This window comes from Macaca mulatta, chromosome 20, assembly GCF_049350105.2.
Source record: "Macaca mulatta isolate MMU2019108-1 chromosome 20, T2T-MMU8v2.0, whole genome shotgun sequence".
NCBI classification, from domain to species: Eukaryota; Metazoa; Chordata; class Mammalia; order Primates; family Cercopithecidae; genus Macaca; species Macaca mulatta.
The window spans coordinates 13,024,436-13,040,669 of NC_133425.1; the positions used below are offsets into that span (position 1 = coordinate 13,024,436).

General features: G+C 43.1%; 1 protein-coding gene across 8 annotated transcripts in view; it reads right to left on the reverse strand.

Annotated features, from left to right (window-relative positions):
- The window catches only part of GSPT1 (G1 to S phase transition 1), a 125,117-nt gene that overhangs the window by 6,306 nt on the left and 102,577 nt on the right, over nucleotides 1-16,234 (reverse strand). For all 8 annotated transcript variants that reach the window (XM_077987321.1, XM_077987323.1, XM_077987320.1 and 5 more), the window contains 6 exons: nucleotides 14,156-14,233; nucleotides 10,024-10,204; nucleotides 9,247-9,401; nucleotides 8,943-9,083; nucleotides 6,990-7,083; nucleotides 4,589-4,669 (listed from right to left, as the gene is read on the reverse strand). In XM_077987321.1, coding sequence (XP_077843447.1) covers nucleotides 4,589-4,669; nucleotides 6,990-7,083; nucleotides 8,943-9,083; nucleotides 9,247-9,401; nucleotides 10,024-10,204; nucleotides 14,156-14,233 — 730 coding nt within the window. The remainder of the gene's footprint in view (nucleotides 1-4,588; nucleotides 4,670-6,989; nucleotides 7,084-8,942; nucleotides 9,084-9,246; nucleotides 9,402-10,023; nucleotides 10,205-14,155; nucleotides 14,234-16,234) is intronic.

Consider the following 16,234-nt stretch of genomic DNA (forward strand, 5'->3'; position numbering starts at 1 on the left):
ACCGCGCCCGGCCCTAAACTCTTTGTTTCTAACAAAATAGTCCATAGAGCTGGGTAGTCCACATGCCTTTAGCCCAGCTACTTGGAAGGTTGAGGCATGAGGATTGCCTGAGCCCAGGAGTTTAAGGCTGCAGTGAGCTACGATCACACCACCACACTGTAGCCTGAGTGACACAGCGAGACCCTGTCTTTAAAAAAAAAAAAAAAAGTTTTTAATGTAAAAATAAAATAGTTATGGAAGCCTCCAGTTCTGATGCCAGTATTGCTCCTCAGTACTTCCAATGCTGGCTGTGGCAGTAAGGTGAAGCAAAAGAACAAGTGATGTGAGAGGAGATACACATGAAATTTACCATCAGTGACATTTACTACATTTAACAATGCTCTGCAGGCCGGGTGCAGTGGCTCATGCCTCAGCACTTTGGGAGGCTGAGGCGGGTGGATCACCTGAGGTCAGGAGTTTGAGACCAGCCTGGCCAACATGGTGAAACCCTGTCTCTACTAAAAATACAAAAGAAAAAAAGCAATTAGCGGGGCATGGTGGCAGGTGCCTGTAATCCCAGCTACTCGGGAGGACTGGGCAGGAGAATCACTTGAACCCAGGATGCAGAGGATGCAGTGAGCCAAGATCGTGTCACTGTACTCCAGCCTGGGCAACAAGAGCGAAACTCCATCTCCAGGGAAAAAAAAAAAGGACGGGGGGTGCCAGGCGTGGTGGCTCACACCTGGAATCCCAGCACTTTGGGAGGCTGAGGCACGTGGACCATGATGTCAGGAGTTCAAGGCCAGCCTTGCCAAGATGGTGAAATCCTGTCTCTACTAAAAATACAAAAATTAGCCAGGTGCGGTGGCGGGCACCTGTAATCCCAGCTACTCGGGAGGCCGAGGCAGAGAACTGCTTGAACCCTGGAGGTGGAGGTTGCAGTAAGCCAAGATGGCGCCAGTGTACTCCAGCCTGGGCCACAGTAGGAGACTCCGTCTCAAAAAAAAAAAAAAAGAAAGAAAGAAACAAGAGTTTAGAAGTCACTCACCTAAAAAACAATCTGTATTGGCTGGGCGCAGTGGCTCACGCCTGTAATCCCAGCACTTTGGGAGGCCAAGGCAGGTGGATCACGAGGTCATAAGTTCAAGACCAGCCTGGCCAACATGGTGAAACCCCGTCTCTACTAAAAATACAAAAATGAGCTAGGCATGTTGGCACGTTCCTGTAATCCCAGCTACTCGGGAGGCTGAGGCAGGAGCATTGCTTGAACTGGGACCCGGGAGGTGGAGGTTGCAGTGAGCTGAGATCGTGCCACTACACTCCAGCCTGGCATACAGAGTGAGACTCCGTCTCAAAAAAATAAAAATAAAAAAAATAACAAAAAAACCACTATCTGTATTTCAGAACAGTTTCATAAAATATCAAAGTAAAAACCCAATTTTTAATTTAACCCATTAATTACTGTGGTTAAAATACATGTAACAAAATTTACCATCATAACGATTTTAGGTGTACATTTCAATAGTATTAAATACATTAAAATATTGTACAACCAATATTCAGAACTCTAAAATCTTGTTATCTTGCAAAACTGAAACTCCCCATTCCCCCAAACACTGGCAACCACCATCCTACTTTCAGTTGACAGATGTGACTATTCGAGGTACCTCATTTAAGTAGAATCATACGGTATTTGTCTTTTTGTGACTGGTTTATTTCACATAGCATAATGTCCTCAAGGTTCATTCATGTTGTGGCCTATGTCAGAACTTCCTTTTGAAGGCTGTACAATATTCTATTACATATATGTAACACGCTTGCTTTATCCATTCATCCTTTAGGGACACCAGGGCTGCTTCCACCTTCTGGCTAATGTGAATAATGCATCTAGGAACATGTTTATACAGATATCTGAGACTCTGCTTTCAACTCTTTTGAGTATATACTCAGAAATGGTATTGCTGGATTACGTGGGAAATCTATGTTTGATTTTTTGAGGAACTGCTATATTTTTTCACAGCACTTGGCACAATTTTACATTACCAACAGTGCACAAGGGTTCCAAATTCTCCACATCCCTGCCAACACATGTTACTTTGTTTTCCAAAAAAAGTTTTTAACTGAGATGGAATCTTACACATAGAGACCTGGCCTGGTCTCAAAATTCAAGTGATCCTCCTGCCTCAGCTTCTCCCAAAGTGCAGGGATGATAGGCGTAAGCCACCATGTCCAGCCCTGTGGATTTGATTTCTATTTCCCTAATGGTTAGTGGTGCTAAGCATCTTTTCATGTTCGTTTTGGCTGTTTGTACATCTTCTTTGGAAAAATGTCTATTGCAGTCCTTTGCCCATTTTTGAATTGGGTTGTTTAGTTTTTTTGTTGACTTGTAGGAGTTCTTCATATATTCTAGTATTAACCCCATATTTAGATATATGATTGGCAAATGTTTTCTCTCATTCCATAGGTTGCCAACCCCATGAATTTTTTATTGTAAAAGTCTTGCCACTTTTTTATTTGATATTTGAGACGGAGTCTCGCACTGCTGCCCGTGCTGGTGTGCAGTGGTGTGATCTTGGCTCGCTGTAACCTCCACCTCCGGGGTTCAAGCGATTCTCCTGTCTCAGCCTCCTGGATAGCTAGGATTACAGGCACCTGCTGACACACTTGGCTAATTTTTTGTATTTTTAGTAGAGACGGGGTTTCACTATGTTGGCCAAGCTGGTCTCGAACTCCTGACCTTGTGATCCACCCACCTCAGCCTCCCAAAGTGCTGGCATTACATGCGTGGCCCACTGTGCCAGCCGCCTCTATGTCTTTTAAACTATTCTAGCTCTGTTCCACTGAGATTCAGGAGGACTAAACTGAAGTGAGTTTTTGAGACTTGCTCAACTCAAGGACATTCTATACCTGCCTAGTGATTAGTATCAAGTGACGGCTTCCACAGAGAACAGCCACTTTCTCTATACTAGCTACTAAGGCCCCTCACTTGCAAATATGTCTGGGTACTAACTTCACTTATGTTTAGAGAATCATACTTTTTTCTATTCTGGTAAAATATAAATAATAACATTTAACTTTTAAACCATTTAGTTTGCAATTCAGTGCCATCTAGTGTATTCACCATGTTGTACAATCAATACCACTAATTCTAAAACTTTATTGTCCCAAAAAGGAAATCCTATACCCATTAAGCAGTCACTCCCTACTTTCCCTCCTTTAGCCCCTTGCAACCACCAAGCTGCCTTACACCTCCATAGCTTTTTTTTTTTTTCGAGAAAAGGTCTTGCTCCGTTGCCCAGCCTGGAGTGCAGTGGTATGATCAGACATCATAAATCATAGCAGCCTTGACTTCCTGGGCTTAAGCAATCCTCCTGCCTCAACCTCCCAAAGAGCTGGGACCACAGGCATGTATCACCACAAGTAGCTAATTTTATTTTTCAAAGAGACAGAGTCTCCCTACGTTGCCCAGTGTGGTCTCCAATTCCTGGGCTCAAGCTATCTGTCCACCTCAAACTCCCAAAGTGCTAGGTGTTAGTCACCCGGCCTGGCTCATCTCCGTAATTTTTGTGACAACTCTACAGACAAAACTCAGTAAGGGCTGGGTGTGGTGGCTCACGCCTGTAATCCCAGCACTTTGGGAGGCCCAGGCGGGCAGATCATGAGGTCAGGAGATCTAGACCATCCTGGCCAACATGGTGAAACCCTGTCTCTACTAAAACTACAAACGTTAGCCGGATATAGTGATGCATGCCTGTAATCCCAGCTACCCAGGTGGCAGAGGTTGCAGTAAGTCGAGAATGCACCACTGCACTCCAGCCTGGGCGATGGGGCTAGACTCCGTCTCAAAACAACAACAACTAACTAAGAACTCAACCTGATAATTATTTTCATTCAGATGTCAGCCTTCAAGTTGCAAAGATAATAGGAAAAAGCAGGCTTTAAAATAGAAACATTTTAGAAGATACTATATATTCTAATCTCCAATGCACAAGGCATCAAGAAGCGAGATAATACAATTTGTAAGGTGCCAATTATGTCTAAATATTACACTTGATAATGGATTCTTTTTCTAATTTACTCTGCCTGGAGTTAGCATGGTAAATAAATTCTCACTGAAATCTAGCACAATCCCCATCTGAAGGTACTGATGACTCAAGTATGTGGTCCACCATAAGCAACATCTTTGGAGCTGTTAGAGAAGCCCTGCTTCAGGTTATCTGCAAACATCAGCAATTGAACAGTCAAAAATAACACAAAGGAGGTCAGGTATGGTGGCTCACGCCTGTAATCCTAGTACTTTGGGAGGCCAAAATGGGAGGATTGTTTGAGGCCAGGAGTTAGAGACTAGTCTAGTCAACATAGTGAGACCCCATCTCAATTTTTATTTAAAAAAAAAAAAAAAAAAATTAGCCAGGCAGAGTGGCACATGCCTATAGTCCCAGCTACTTGGGAGGCTCAGGTGGCAGGATTACTTGAAAGTTTGAGGCTGCAATAAGCTATGTCTGTGCCATTGCACTGCTGCCTCAGTGACAGAACAAGACCCTATCTTTAAAAAAAAAAAAAAAAAAAAATCAATAAATAGATGGGAAACAGCATAACCGATTCTTACCTTGTTTGGCATCATCACAAGCTGCTGGCCTTTACAAATAGATCCTGATTCCAGCTTTCCCAGGACCACAGTGCCCATATCCTGATGAAATGTAAAATAAAATCCAGTTTCAGACTTACTGGTGCTGTATAACAGCTCAATAGTCCAAAGTGAAATTCTACACTGCTTATTCATAAAGGAAAATCATTTGCTTAAGTAGAAGGCTTAGGTTCATCTTAAACTCAGTAACAAATACTCTATAATAATTTGTCATAAGCATTTGTGTGATCATATTAATAATGCAGGATGCCTATGATTTAAAAAGAAAATATGGTACAGGGTGGGTACGGTGGCTCATGCCTATAATCTCAACACTTTGGGAGGCAGAGGGGGGTGGACCACCTGAGGTCAGGAGTTCGAGACCAGCCTGGCCAATATGGCGAAACCCCATCTCTACTAAAAATACAAAAATTAGCCAGGCATGGTGGAATGCCTGTAATCCCAGCTACTCGGGAGGCAGAGGTTGCCATGAACCAAGACTGAACCACTCAACTCTAGCTTGAAACAGAGCAAGACTCTGTCTCAAAAAACAGGCTGGGGTCGGTGGCTCACAAGGTCAGGAAATCGAGCCCATCCTGGCTAACACGGTGAAACCCCATTTCTACTAAAAATACAAAAATTAGCTGGGTGTGATGGTGCTTGCCTATAATCCCAGCTACTCGGAAGGCTGAGGCATGAGAATCGCTTAAACCTAGGAGGCAGAGGTTGCAGTGAGCTGAGATCATGCCACTGCACACCAGCCTGGCGAAAGAGCGAGACTCCATCTAAAAAAAGAAAAAAGAAAAAAAAAAAGGTGCAAAAAACAACACAGAAATTCATGTTGGAAGATCTGAACTGATTGTACCAATTCAGGTTCTCCTGATCTCTAGGCCTGTTTCCTCATATATAAAATTGGAAAAAACAGTATTTGTTAAAGAAATTTAGAATGGAGCTAATTAAAGAATGATGTATTTGAGGAGGAGAAAACATTACATACATTGATACCGCAAAACTTAAAAAAAATTCAAGTTGGAAATCCAGTTAAAAACAAGGAAGTTTATTTTAAGATGAACATCCAGTGCTGGTGAGGCTGTGGTAAAACGAACACTCATGCTGCCAGTGGTAACAGAAGTTAGCACAGTATTTTTGCGATGCTATTTATCAATATGCATCAACTTTAATGAGAAAATCCTTTGAGCCCAGCAGTTACATCTATGAGTTTATCACTGAGATATGATCCCTGGCTCATCTGGAAACAGCTAAAATAAACTAAACTTGTTGAATAAATTATGGTCTGTCTATACCACTAAAATAAAGCCAGTAAGAAAAAGACATCAATGTTATGTTGTTAATAAAGTTTCTGGACCAGGCATGGTGGCTCATGCCTGTAATCCCAGCACTTTGGGAGGCCAAGGCAGGCAGATCACCTGAGCTTAGGAGTTCGAGACCAGCCTGGCCAACACTGTGAAACCCCATCTCTACTAAAAATACAGGCCGGGCGCGGTGGCTCAAGCCTGTAATCCCAGCACTTTGGGAGGCCGAGACGGGCGAATCACGAGGTCAGGAGTTCGAGACCATCCTGGCTAACACGGTGAAACCCCGTCTCTACTAAAAAATACAAAAAAATAGCCGGGCGAGGTGGTGGGCGCCTGTAGTCCCGGCTACTCGGGAGGCTGAGGCAGGAGAATGGCGTAAAAACCCGGGAGGCGGAGCTTGCAGTGAGCTGAGATCCGGCCACTGCACTCCACCCTGGGCGACATAGCGAGACTCCGTCTCAAAAAAAAAAAAATAAATAAATAAATAAATAAAAATACAAAAAACAATTAGCCGGATGCAGTAGCACATGTCTGTAGTCCCAGCGACTTAGGAGGCTGAGGCTGGAGAATCTCCTGAACCTGGAAGACAGAGATTGCAGTGAGCTGAGATCGCACCGCTGCACTCTAGCCTGGGTGACAGAACGAGACTCCATCTCAAAAAAAAAAAAAAAAGAAGGCCAGGTGCAGTAACTCACACCTGTAATCCCCGCACTTTGGGAGGCCAAGGTGAATGGATCACAAGGTCAGGAGATCGAGACCATCCTAGCTAACACGGTGAAACCCTGTCTCTACTAACAATACAAAAAAATTAGTTAGGCATGGTGGTGGGTACCTGTAGTCCTAGCTACTCAGGAGGCTGAGGCAGGGCAATGGCCTGAACCTGCAAGGCGTGACCTGCAAGCTTGCAGTGAGCCCAGACTGCACCACTGCACTCTAGCCTGGAGAACAGAGTGTGAGACTCTGTCTCAAAAAGAAAAAAAAGAAAAAAAGTTTTCATAATTAGAAACAAAATGCACAACTATGATTTCACCTCCCAAGAAACCCAATTTCTTTAACATTTTGGGTACCTTGTACTTATCCACAATTGGCAGCCTGATTGGTCCATCAACTGATCTATTGAAGTTTGGCAAATTATCCAGATATGGAATAAACGGTAATCCACTGAGAACATAACAACAATATCCATTAAAGAAAAGAAAGTCAACATAAATATCAAAATGTTAAGTTACATGACTATAACTTTAAACAGGTTATAACAATATTTTCATTCTACTCATGTATTTTTCCCATTCAACCAATTTATTATCCATTTCATCTCACTTATTCCACAGAAAACGAAAAATATTACAAAACTGCTCAGTATAAGGCTTCCTCATAAACTTATTAAAATTTAGAAAAGTATTTTATAGCAAATAACCTATATGTAATTGACTATATTACTTAGTTTTTATTCACTTTTCCAGTTTTGAAACCAAGATTCCATAAACATACAGTACTGGCTGGGTGCAGTGGCTCATGCCTATAATTCCAGCACTTTGGGAGGCCAAAAAGCAGGTGCATCTCTTGAGCCCAGGAGTCCAAGACCAGCCTGGGCAACATGGTGACTCCCCATCTCTACTAAAAATACAAAAATCAGCCACGTGCGGTGGCATGTGCTTATAGTCCCTACGACTTGGGAGGCTGAGGTGGGAGGATCTCTTGAGCTGGGAGGTAGAAGTTGCAGTGAGCTGAGATCATGCCACTGCACTCCAGCCTGGGCAACAGAGTGAAAGCCTGTTTCAAAAAAAACCAAATAAACAACAACAACAAAAAAACAGAAACACAGAGTCCAAGAATAAACTCGTATTTATGGTCATTTGATTTTCAATGAGGGAGCCAATTCAATTCAATGGAAAAAGAATAGTCTTTTCAACAAATTGTGTGTAAACAATTAATATACAAAAACAAAATGAACCTAGACATAGACCTTACATCTTACACAAAAGTTAACTCAAAATAAAATACACAGGCCGGGCGCGGTGGCTCAAGCCTGTAATCCCAGCACTTTGGGAGGCCGAGACGGGCGGATCACGAGGTCAGGAGATCGAGAGACGATCCCGGCTAACACGGTGAAACCCCGTCTCTACTAAAAAATACAAAAAAATAGCCGGGCGAGGTGGCGGGCGCCTGTAGTCCCAGCTACTCGGGAGGCTGAGGCAGGAGAATGGCGTAAACCCGGGAGGCGGAGCTTGCAGTGAGCTGAGATCCGGCCACTGCACTCCAGCCTGGGTGACAGAGCAAGACTCCGTCTCAAAAAAAAAAAAATAAAAAATAAAATAAAATAAAATACACACCTAAATGTAAAAAGCTTCAAAAATAAAACCTTTTGTGCTTCAAAGGACACCATCGAGAAGTGAAAAAAGGCAACTCATAAAGTGGGAGAAAATACTTGCTATAATCAGATTGCAGCTGATAAGGGACTGGTGGCCAGTATTAAAAAGAACTCTTAGGACTCAGCAACAAAATGACAACCCAGTTTAAAAATGGGCAAAGATCTAAGTATTTTTAAAACCAAGGTAGCCGGTCGCGGTGGCTCAAGCCTGTAATCCCAGCACTTTGGGAGGCCGAGACGGGCGGATCACAAGGTCAGAAGATCGAGACCATCCTGGCTAACACGGTGAAACCCCGTCTCTACTAAAAAATACGAAAAACTAGCCGGGCGAGGTGGCGAGCGCCTGTAGTCCCAGCTACTCCGGAGGCTGAGGCAGGAGAATGGCATGAACTCGGGAGGCGGAGCTTGCAGTGAGCTGAGATCCGGCAACTGCACTCCAGCCTGGGCGACAGAGCGAGACTCCGTCTCAAAAAAAAAAAAAAAAAAAAAAAAAAAAAAACCAAGGTTACAGTTAATATTCTCTTAAACTACTTATAAAGATGTATGCTCAATAGCGTATGTTAACATGTTACTCAGCGTATGTCTTTATAAGTAATTTAAGTAGTAACATCCTTTTCCTTTTTAAAAAAAGGAAAAAACAGTTACTTACATGTACCAAGGACAGAAATCCGACTGCTCTTTGAGATTTGCTCCAGTAAGTCCTGAGCAGGGCATAAAGTGAATGTCCTTTTTGGGATTGAAGCCAACTTTTTTCAAAAATGGCACTAGTTTCTCTTTACATTCTTCATATCTACAATTATAATATAACCAAAATAACTCAATTACAATGTAAACCAAGAACTCTAGTTTCCTAAGTAAACAGATTAAGGTTTAGAAAAACCCTAGAGAAAAAGGCGTACAATAACAAAACCATCCTTAGTCCCACTAACATAAAACCAGACATCTACGCTCACCTCTCATTGCTCCAATTTACTGTTGGATCATCCATCTTATTAATTAGCACAATTAGGTGTTTTACACCTGCTGTCTTTGCCAACATTGCATGTTCTCTTGTCTGTCCTCCTTTTTCAAATCCAGTTTCAAACTCTCCTTTCCTGGCTGAGATTACCTAATTCCAAGAAAGGAAACAGTTTACTCCTACGCCTTCAGGCATACCCTTATGGCAGTAAAACATCTTTCAGTTATATCACAAGGTTTTTCTTGCAAGAAAATAGAAGCAAATGAGTTATGACGTACTTGCTTTTGAATGTCACAAATCAAACAATGTCTAAATGCTTCCAATCCTCCACATTCCCAAAATCTAGTATACCTGCATATTTTAAAATTCCAACATTTACTTTCTAGACCTTGTAACTACAAAAAATAAAAATAAAAAAAGGGATCTACTACCAGTATTTTGTGAAGATTGCAAAACGACTGAAGACCATATGAAACAGATGGTTTCCTATTCATCTTTTACCCATGGTGCCTAACGGCGGACTTGGCATTTAATAGAGACTAAGATCTGACATGGTAATAGGTAACAGCAACAGGAGAGAAAAGGTAACATATATTTTCAGAAGTAAATCAAATTTTGAAGATTTCTTGAAGAGATTAGTATGATGAAAACTGACCGTGTACATCATTATATTTCACTACAACCTGAATTTGAGCTTTTAGAAGATAAATTCAAATTTAAAGACGTAAGTGGGGCTACTAACAAATTAGACGGACTGGAAATGTCTTCTTACCAGCACAGCCAGATCAGCTTGAGAGGCACCACCAATCATATTTGGGACAAAACTCTTGTGGCCAGGGGCATCTAGAATTGTGAAATGCTTCTTTTCGGTTTCAAAATAGGCACGACCCACTTCTACTGTTTTACCCTTGTCTCGTTCTTCCTGATTTGTGTCTAAGGCCCAAGACAAGTACCTGAAATAATTTTTTAAAAAAGAATAATATTCCTAAGAACATCAGAGTTTTCAGGATATTCTTCACCATTAAAGATATAATTGACAACATCCAGCTTTATGTCCATCACACAACAACTAAATCATGAACAAGACTGGTGAAATTAAAACTGAGCCGGGGCCGGGCGCGGTGGCTCAAGCCTGTAATCCCAGCACTTTGGGAGGCCAAGACGGGCGGATCACGAGGTCAGGAGATCGAGACCATCCTGGCTAACACGGTGAAACCCCGTCTCTACTAAAAAATACAAAAAACTAGCCGGGCACGGTGGCGGGCGCCTGTAGTCCCAACTACTCGGGAGCCTGAGGCAGGAGAATGGCGTGAACCCGGGAGGCGGAGCTTGCAGTGAGCTGAGATCCGGCCATTGCACTCCAGCCTGGGCGGCAGAGCGAGACTCCGTCTCAAAAACAAACAAACAAACAAACAAACAAAAAAAAACTGAGCCGGGCACGGTGGCTCACACCTGTAATCCTAGCACTTCTGGAGGCCAAGGTGGTGGATCATGAGGTCAGGGGTTTGAGACCAGCCTGACCAACATGGTGATGCCACATCTCTACTGAAAATACAAAAATTAGCAGGGTGTGGAGGCGCCCACCTGTAATCCCACCTACTTAGGAGGCTGAGGCAGGAGAATCGCTTGAACTCAGGAGCTTGCAGTAAGCCAAGATCTGCCACTGCACTCCAGCCTGGGCAACAGGGAGAGGCTCCGTCTCAAATTAAAAGAAAAAAAAGTAAACGAAGAAATTGAAAGAATAGGGCTGGGTGCGGTGGCTCATGCCTTTAATCCCCACACTTTGGGAGGGCGAGGCTGGCAGATGACCTGAGGTCAGGAGTTTGAGACCAGCCTGGCCAATACAACAAAACCTCATCTCTACTAAAAATACAAAAATTGGGCATAGTAGTGCATACCTATAGTCACAGCTATTTCAGAAGCTGAAACAGGAGAATCGCTTGAAGTTGGGAAGTAGAGGTTGCAGTGAGCCGAGACTGTGCCACTGCACTTCAGGCTGGGCAACAGAGCGAGACTCTGTCTCAAAAAAAGGGGGGGTTGGGCACAGTGGCTCACGCCTATAATCCCAGCACTTTGGGAGGCCGAGGCAGGCGGATTACCTGAGGTCAAGAGATCGAGACCATTCTGGCCAACATGGTGAGACCCCGTCTCTACTAAAAATACAAAAATTAGCTGGGCATGGTGGTGCGTGCCTGTAGTCCCAGCTACTGGGTAGGCTGAGGCAGGAGAATCGCTTGAACCCAGGAGGCGGACATTGCAGTGAGCTGAGATTGCACCACTGCACTCCAGCCTGGTGACACAGGGAGACTCTGTCTCCAAAAAAAAAGAAAACTGAAAAAATGTATTATTTTGATTCAAAACCTTGGAGGTTTTATATAAACACAGTCAATTATACAGTCTAGAACATTATTTTATGGCAAGTTGACAACATACAGAGAAAAACTAAGTACAAATGCCAGTATCACTGTGTGTTAAGTGATAATGAGCTCCCTTATAACTTCATTTTTATACTCACATGGCACAAAATACAACACAAGTAATGGGTGTCTTGAGAGTCAAAGGGTAATACAACTTTTTTGGATGGGCACGGTGACTGACGCCTATAATCTCAGCACTCTGAGAGGCTACGGCGGGCGGATCACGAGGTCAGGAGATCAAGACCATCCTAGCTAACACAGTGAAACCCCGACTCTACTAAAAATACAAAAAATTAGCCGGGCGTGGTGGCGGGCACCTGTAGTCCGAGCTACTCGGGAGGCTGAGGCAGGAGAATGGTGTGAACTCGGGAGGCAGAGCTTGCAGTGAGCGGAGATGGAGCCACTACACTCTAGCCTGGGCGACAGAGCCCAGGCCATGCCTGGCCCCCTTTTTTTTTTTTTGAGACGGAGTCTCACTCTGGCCCAGGATGGAGTGCAGCGGCACCACCTCGGCTCACTGCAACCTCTGCTTCCCAGGTTTCAGCTATTCTCCTGCCTCAGGCTCCCAAGTAGCTTAGCTGGGATTACAGGTGCCCACCACCACACCTTCCTAATTTTTGTCGTTTTGTTTTTTTTGGAGATGGAGTTTCACTCTTGTTGCCCAGCCTGGAGTGCAACAGCCCGATCTCGGTTCACTGCAACCTCCGCCTCCCGGGTTCAAGTGATTCTCCTGCCTCAGCCTCCCTAGTAGATGGGATTAGAGGCATGTGCCACCACGCCCAGCTGATTTTGTATTTTTAGTAGAGACAGGGTTTCTCCATGTTGGTCAGGCTGGTCTCGAACTCCTGACCTCAGGTGATCCGCCTGCCTCGGCCTCCCAAAGAGCTGGGATTACAGGCATGAGCCACTGCACCCAGCCATTTTTGTAGTTTTAGTAGAGACAAGGTTTCACCATGTTGGCCAGGGTGGTCTCGAACTCCTGACCTCAGGTGATCTGCCTGCCTTGCCTCCCAAAGTGCTGAGATTACAGGCGTGAGTCACCACACCTGGCCCAATAAAAATTTTTTTTTTTTTTTTTTTTTTTTTGACAGGGAGTCTTACTCTGTTGCCCAGGCTGGAGTGCAGTGGCGCGATCTCGGCTCACTGCAAGCTCCGCCTCCCAGGTTCATGCCATTCTCTTGCCTCAGCCTCCCTAGTGGCTAGGACTACAGGTGCCTGCCACCTCGCCCAGCTAATTTTTTGGATTTTTAGCAGAGAAGGGGTTTCACCGTGTTAGCCACGATGGTCTCGATCTCCTGACCTCGTGATCCGTCCGCCTCGGTGTCCCAAAGTGCTGGGATTACAGGCGTAAACCACTGTGCCAGGCCTAAAACTTTTTAATAAAATAAAAAATAACTGTCCTCAGATATTTTTGAAAAGTGAAAGCCACTAACGCACCATGTGGGAGCAATGGCTACTTGCTAAAAATTGCTTCAATATTACACTGCCAAGTAAAAATTTATATAAATTCAAACCATCCATAACAGTAAGCATTAATTTAGCTTACCTCATCATCTGTACTTCATAGCATGTCCTCAATTTTTTATAACACTGACTAGCATTTTTCCCACTTATTATAGAGGAATATAATTTTATTTTTTCTTAAATGACCACCAATATCCCATTGAGATAAGGCTTGCTAACTTTTTAAAAATAAAAGTAGTAAGGTTAGAAAACAGAAAAAAGTTGACTGTCTCACCATTCAAAGGCAACCAGTCAATAATTCCATTCCATTTTATTTCCAGCATTTATTTACATAATGGTCATATCTTTTTTTTTTTTTTTTTTTGAGATGGAGTCTCGTGCTGTCGCCCAGGCTGGAGTGCAATGGCCGAATCTCAGCTCACCGCAAGCTCTGCCTCCCGGGTTTACGCCATTCTCCTGCCTCAGCCTCCCGAGTAGCTGGGACTACAGGCGCCCGCCACCTTGCCCGGCTATGTTTTTGTATTTTTTAGTAGAGACGGGGTTTCTCTGTGTTAGCCAGGATGGTCTCGATCTCCTGACCTCGTGATCCGCCCGTCTTGGCCTCCCAAAGTGCTGGGATTACAGGCTTGAGCCACCGCGCCCGGCCTATAATGGTCATATCTTAAGCACAAGGATGTTTCCTGCTTCCCCCCAACTGCCACCACAATGCAAGTTCTATTCATAGTTACTATAAATTATGTAAATGTAAGTTTTCAGTGGTTGCAGAATGACCCAATTAAATGGATGGTTTATAATATTTTCAACAAGTCTATCACCAAATATATGGATTGTTTCCAAATTTCTCTGTGTTAGTTATTAAGTCATTAGGAACTCATCTTCTGTGTATTATGAGGAGAGGGGAAATTTCCTTTGTTGCGATACCATTTTAGACTTCAACAATTTATATTTTAACAGGCTCCAAAAGCACTAAGTGGCCATCGTTTCCTTAAAAGTAATTTATAATGTCATTAAAGTTTACTATACCAAGTTTCTCTGTTTTTCTCTTTAGCTTCTCTTTCATACTTTTCAAGTGTCCTTTTGTCAACCATTCCAGTCAAATACCTGAAAACATTTAAAGAAAAAAAAGTAAACAATTATTCACGAATTACTCAGTGGAATTAGGAAAATGTGAAAATCGTCGAGGGGAATTTCAACTCCAGAAAATAGTTATTTTATGTGTGTGTGTGTGTGTCCATCTCAAAATATATGTATTAAAAATATCTATTAAAAAAAAAATATATATATATATTTTTTTTTTGAGACGGAGTTTCGCTCTTGTCATCCAGCTGGAGTGCAATGGCACAATCTCGGCTCACTGCAACCTCTGTCTCCCGGGTTCAAGTGATTCTCCTGCCTGAGCCTCCCGAGTAGCTGGGATTACAGGCATCCACCACCATGCCCGGCTAATTTTTGTACTTGTAGTAGAGACAGGGTTTCACTATGTTGACCAGGCTGGTCTCAAACTCCTCACCTCAGGTGATCCACCCGCCTCGGCCTCCCAAAGTGCTGGGATTACAGGCGTGAGTCACTGAGTCACTGCGCCTGGCCATATTTTTTTTTTTTTTTTTTGAGACAGGGTCTCGCTGTGTCGCCCAGGGTAGAGTGCAGCGGCGTGGTCTCAGCTCACTGCAACCTCTTCCTCCTGGGTCCAAGTGATTCTCCTGTCTCAGTCTCTCAAGCAGCTGGGATTACAGGCATGTGCCACCATGCCAGGCTAAGTTTTTGTATTTTCAGTAGAGACTGGGTTTCACCATGTTGGTCAGGCTGGTCTCGAACTCCTGACCTCAAGTGATCTGCCCACCTCGGCCTCCCAAAGTGCTGGGATTACAGGTGTGAGAGCCACCATGCCTGGCTAGAAAATAGTTAAAGGTACCACTGGTGGATGCTAAAATTATGGAAAGTGTAAGTGAAAAAGGATATTTATAGTCTCAAATTATCAGACAAAGTGGCCTGGTGTGGTGGTTCATGCCCATAATCCCAGCACTTTGGGAGGCCAAAGCAGGCGGATCACAAGGTCAAGAGTTCGAGACCAGCCTGATCAACATAGTGAAACCTCATCTCTACTAAAAATACAAAATAATTAGCCAGACGTGGTGGTGCATGCCTATAATCCCAGCCACTTGGGAGACTAAGGCAGGAGAATTGCTTGAACCCTGGAGGCAGAGGTTGCAATGAGCCAAGATCGCGCCACTGCACTCCAGCCTGGGCGATACAGTGAGACTCAGTCTCAAAAAAAAAAAAAAAAAAAAAAAAAAGAAAAGGAAAAACTAACCTTATAGTGGACAATCTTGACAGATGACACCTTAACCAAGTAATTATGACTAATTTCACCAGTAATAAGGAAGTTCTGATGAATGACTATGGTTATAAGATGTTAACATCAGGGCAGGATGAATGAAGGGAACTTTCTGTACTGTTTTTGCAATCATTCCGTAAATCTAAAATTATATCAGAATATAGAAGGTTTTTGTTTGTTTTTTAAAGTAAATATAAGGTGGGCATGGTGGTGCAAGCATGTAGTCCCAGCTACTTGAGAGGCTGAGGTAGGAGGATCAGTTGAGCACAGGAGTTTGAAGCTACAGTGTGCTATGATCCCCCCTATAAATAGCCACTACGCTCCAGCCCGGGCAACACAGCAAGACCCTGTCTCTTAAAATAAATATAGTTTTATTTTTATTTTTTATAGCAATGGGTCTAATTTAGAGGAGCAATTAAAAATTTAGGACTTTTTAGTTATCAAGATTTGTCAATACTAAAATGCATTACTAAAGCCAGCCAGTCATTTCATACCTAGGAAATTCCTATCATACGATCAAAAAATTATCTTAGCATTTTAGCTAGTCTACCTGTCTATTAAATCCATATACATTTAAGGAGCTAATGAATGAGGAAAAAACAGTTCTCCCATTCACCAGATTCAAGAGCTGGTTTTCATTATTCCCATGTATGTTATATGCAAAGCAGACTAAGATTTCCCATAATCTAGAGTTTTATGTTAATTTTTTATTTTTAAAAAATGTAAAAAGCTTTCAGAAACACATTTAACAATAGCAATAGTCACAT